Source organism: Grammomys surdaster, unplaced genomic scaffold (genome assembly GCF_004785775.1).
Source record: "Grammomys surdaster isolate TR1022 unplaced genomic scaffold, NIH_TR_1.0 239, whole genome shotgun sequence".
NCBI classification, from domain to species: domain Eukaryota; kingdom Metazoa; phylum Chordata; class Mammalia; order Rodentia; family Muridae; genus Grammomys; species Grammomys surdaster.
Window position 1 is genome coordinate 3,774,186 of NW_021604684.1, and position 4,702 is coordinate 3,778,887.

Sequence of the window (4,702 nt, forward strand, 5' to 3'; positions counted from 1 at the left end):
GCCCCTGCCCCTCCCCCTCCTCCTGCCCCTCCCCCTCCCCCTCCCCCTCCCCCTGCCCCTGCCCCTGCCCCTGCCCCTGCCTCTGGAATGCTGGGACCTTTGGTGTGTGCCACTATACCTTCTTTTGACTCCTATAATAAAACAGTATTTTATGGAGCCCAGGCTGGCATTAAACCTTCTACATAGTGAATGACCATGGATTCCTGACTTTCCTGTCTCTGCCTACCAAGTGGTAGGATTGATTATAGACATACACTCACCTTACTCAGTTCTCTTTTATTCTTTCTTAGAAATTCTTAAAATATAAAAGATTTTTTCAACAATCATATTAATGTCTAATTTATTAAGAGAGGTTAACAGCAACTTTTTACTGCAACTGAAGAACTTTAAAATGTGACTACTGAACATGGATACATAATAGTTATTTTATAGAAATGTAACATTATTCTTTAGAATCTTAAGAGGATAGCTTTGCAGTAAAATAAAGGAACAAATCAGTTTTCATCATGTTAAGTTGCATTTCTTACTCACAGTCATCTCAGGACTCGAGGATACAGGCAGTACCTGAGTGTACCACCAGCTCTGCCCTCCCCACCACCCTCCATTCCCACTTCCCCAGCCCTTACAGGTGAATTGAATCTGGGCTTCAGAACCTAGTAGATATATGTTTGGAGTCTCCTTGTGGTTAACAAAACAAAACAAACAAATAAAACAAAAAACCAGGGGAAGGATTTGGGATTACATTGGAGAGTGCATGGTGTCATGCTGTATATGTGACATATCAAACACAGCATGTGGCATGATAAATGGTAGCTGGCTGTCCAGTTTGCTTTTTGTTGCTGTGATAAATACGGACCAAATATAACTTGGAGAGGAAATGATTTGTTTCATCTTACAGGCTCTAGTCTACTGTTGAGGGAAGTCAGAGCAGTAACTTCAGACAGAAACCATGGAGGAATGTTGCTTACAAGCTTGCTCTCTCTGGCTTGCTTAGTTTTCTTATATAATTCAGACCCACCTGCCTAGGGATTGAAACGCCTGGTGTGGAATAGACCCTAGGCAATCAACAGTTAAGAAAATGGCCACAATTAAGACATGGCCACAGGCCAATCTGTTCAAGGCAAGTCTTCAGTTAAGGTTAACTTTTCCCAGGTTACAGTTCCATCAATTTGACAGCTGAAACGAATCATTGTACTGCTAAACTACCTGAGTTCTTGGCACTGTTTAGCAAATCCCACCCTCTTTTCCATTTCAGGTAGAAGTTTGACACATGTCCTCTCATTTTCTTTTTTTCAAACTGGAACACAATCTTTATTATGTGCATTATTTCCTTCCTCTTTCTTTAATCACTTTATATCCCAATTACAACATCCCTCATTCCTTTCCTTCCAATTCCACCACATCCCCCCATTACCACAGCCCCTTCTCAGAGAAAGGGAGGTCCCCTATGGGTACCAACCCATCCCAGTATATCAAGCTGAAGTAGGACTAAGCCTATCCTTTCCCACTGAGGCCTGACAAAGCATCCAGCTAGGTGAAAGGGATTCAAAAGCAGTCAACAGAGTCTGAGACAACCCTCTCTCCAATTGTTAGGGATCCCACATGAAGAACAAGCTGCACATCTGCTACAAATGCGTAGGGGGCCTAGGTCCAGCCCTTTCATGCTCTTTGGTTGCTGGTTCAGTCTCTGTGAGCCTCCATGGACGCAGGTTAGTTGACTCTGTAGGTCTCCTTGTGATGTCCTTCACCCCTCTGGCTCACCCAGTCCTGTCTCCCGCTCTTCCACAGAACTACCCAAGCTCTGCCTAATATTTGGCTATGAGTCTCTACATGTTTCCATCAGCTACTAATGAAGCCTCTCAGGAGACAGTTATGCTAGGTTCCTGTCTGCAAGCATAGTGTAGTATTATTCATAGTGTCAGGGTGGCTCTCCTATGAGATGAGACTTTACTTGGGCCAGTCACTATTTGGTCCGTTCCTAAATCTCTGCTCTATCTTTATCCCTGTGCATCTTGTAGGTAGGACAGATTTTGGGTTCAAGATTCTGTGGGTGGGTTGGTATTCCACCTCCCTCCACTGAAACTCCTGTCTGACTGCAGGAGGTAGCCACTTCACTCTCCATATCCCCAGTTGCTAGAAGTCTCAGCTAGGGTTACCCCCATGGACTCCTGGGAGCCTCTCTCATCCCAGGTCCCTGGCTCATCCTAGAGATACCCCCTAATTTCCATTCTATTTCCTAGCCCTCCTCTCCTACATCTGGTCCCCATCCCTGCTCCCCTACTCATCTCCATCTCCCACCCAGTTTCCTTCCTCCATCCACTTCTGATATCTATTTTATTTCCCCTTCTGAGTGAGATTCACACTTCCCTTGAGCCCTTCTTGTTACTTAGTTTCTTTGAGTCTGTGGACTGTACCATGGTTATCCTGTACTTCATGGCTAATGTCCACTTACCAGTGAGTATATATCATGGGTATCTTTCTGGGTCTGAGTCACCTCACTCAAGATGATTTTTTTTCTAGTTCCATCCATTTGCCTGCAAATTTCATGATGTCTGTGTTTTTAATAGCTGATTACATTGTGTAGATATACTAGATTTTTTTAAATCCATTCTTCGTTTGAAGGACATCTAGGGTATTTCCAGTTTCTGGCTGTTACAAGTAAACCTGTTGTGAACATAGCTGAGCAGGTGTCTTTGTGGGATGGTGGAGCATCTTTTGAGTGTATGCCCAAAAAGGGTATAGCTGGGTCTTGAGGTAGAACTATTCCCAATTTTCAGAGTAACCTCCAAATTGATTTCCAAAGTTGTTGTCCAAGTTTGTACTCCCACCAGCAATGGAGAAATGTTCCCATTGTTCCACATTCTTGCCAGCATGTGCTCAGTTGAGCTTTTGCTCTTAGCCATTCTGATATGTATAAGATGGAATTGCTCTCATTTTCAAATTAGAGCTAATTTTAGTCACTTATCTTTGCTGTTGGGTGTCTTTTACTAAACCATTTTTCCACATGATTGTATAGAGTATACCTGTGATCCTATGGTACACTGAATCTCAGATGACAGGACATCTAAAACAAAAACTATAGGTAAACTGGGTGTGTATATTTTAATAGTTCCTAAAATACCAGTAATAGCCAAATTCCATTTTTCTTTCTTCTATAGATATGTGCTGCTCATCTCCCAACTGAGTCGGAGGCACCAAATCATTATCAGGCAGTATGTCGAGCACTGTTTGCAGAAACCATGGAACTGCATACATTTCTGACCAAAATTAAGAGTGCGAAGGAGGTAGGTACAAACACTAATATTTATAGACATTGAAATAGGCATCCTGAATTTTCACTACTGTCCATTCTGTGCTTTCTGGTTTGAGCTTTGTTGTTTTCTTCTTTTAAAGACAAGATCTTGCTTATATACCAAGGCTGGCCTTGGACTCATGACCCTCTTACCTCCGCCTCTCTAACTTTAGGACTGCAGGCATGTTCTACCATGCATATACTTGAGTGTTAACACTGTGGATCTACTTTATAAACAAAAACTTTCACAAAGCTTCCTTCTAAATGAGGTAGAGTCCAGAATCAGTTTAGTCTGTTTCCTATGGTACTGGCTTTTCACCCCATTTTCCGTCCATTTTGGAATGTATTAGTCCCTCCTTCAGGATGTTGTGGGTAAAGTCTCTGTAAGGCCACACTCTCTTATCATTGTTTAGCTGTTGAAGTAAAGACTTAGTGAAGGATACTTGTCAGGTCATTTGAAGGTTTCAGCTATTTTGTTTAGTTACCACTTGTTAATGTCTAAAGTTTAAAGTGTTACGTTCAAAGAGAACTGTTCCAGTTTATTTTGGAGAGTCCTATTGTATATTGCACAGATGGTTATGAAGATTCTCTGAGATCTTACAGAAGGATCCCCCATGAGAGCTCATTTCCTGTATGACTGGAGTGCAGAGCATAGAGCATTAGGTTAAAATGTTTAAGAAGAGATACCTGTGGGATATGTGAGCAAAAAGAGAGAAACTGACCTGTTGCCAAATGCAGCATAGGTAGCCCTAGTAAAAAGTAGGTAATACATCCCACTAAGTCCCACCTCCCTGAACTCAGTTGTGTGGATGCTGGTGACAGTTAAGCTTCCTTCTGCTCTATCTGGGTATTGTTCATAGCAGTGCTAATGACAGGCCAGGGAAACCTGGGCTTTTAAAATACATGCTGAAAAACTGGAATCAAGAGGAAAGTTGTCAGAAGAGTACAAAAGGGGTGGACTGAGTTATTAAAGATCGTTATACCTATTTAGATACAGAAACAGGCAGTACTTGATGCAAAAGAAAGTCCCCAGGTGAACATCTCAAGCCTGTCCTCACTAGAGTATCAGAGTAGAAAATTAAGGTTGTCCTGACCTAACCCTTCCCAGAACATTTTTTTTCAGGCTTGTACAGTAAATTAAAGGAGTTTTAAAATCTTTCTACCACTAACATTCTCAGCAGACATTGTTGAATTAAAGAAGAGTGAACATTTTTAGCACTGTACTCCACCAGTTTGAAAAACTTCTTTTTACTCTTGATTAAACTTTGCTTTCTCAAAAGAGATGGACATCATTCCTGAAGGTGACAGCTGAGTGATCCTCTGGCCTCCACATGTGGGCTTGCACACACATTTCAAAAAGAAGAAATAAATTATGTTATTTGCAGGGGAAAAGATGTAATGAGGAGCTTA

General features: G+C 41.8%; 1 protein-coding gene across 1 annotated transcript in view; it reads left to right on the forward strand.

Annotated features, from left to right (window-relative positions):
* The window catches only part of Spire1 (spire type actin nucleation factor 1), a 138,512-nt gene that overhangs the window by 73,627 nt on the left and 60,183 nt on the right, over positions 1-4,702 (forward strand). The window contains exon 4 of the mRNA XM_028774208.1: positions 3,159-3,284. Coding sequence (XP_028630041.1) covers positions 3,159-3,284 — 126 coding nt within the window. The remainder of the gene's footprint in view (positions 1-3,158; positions 3,285-4,702) is intronic.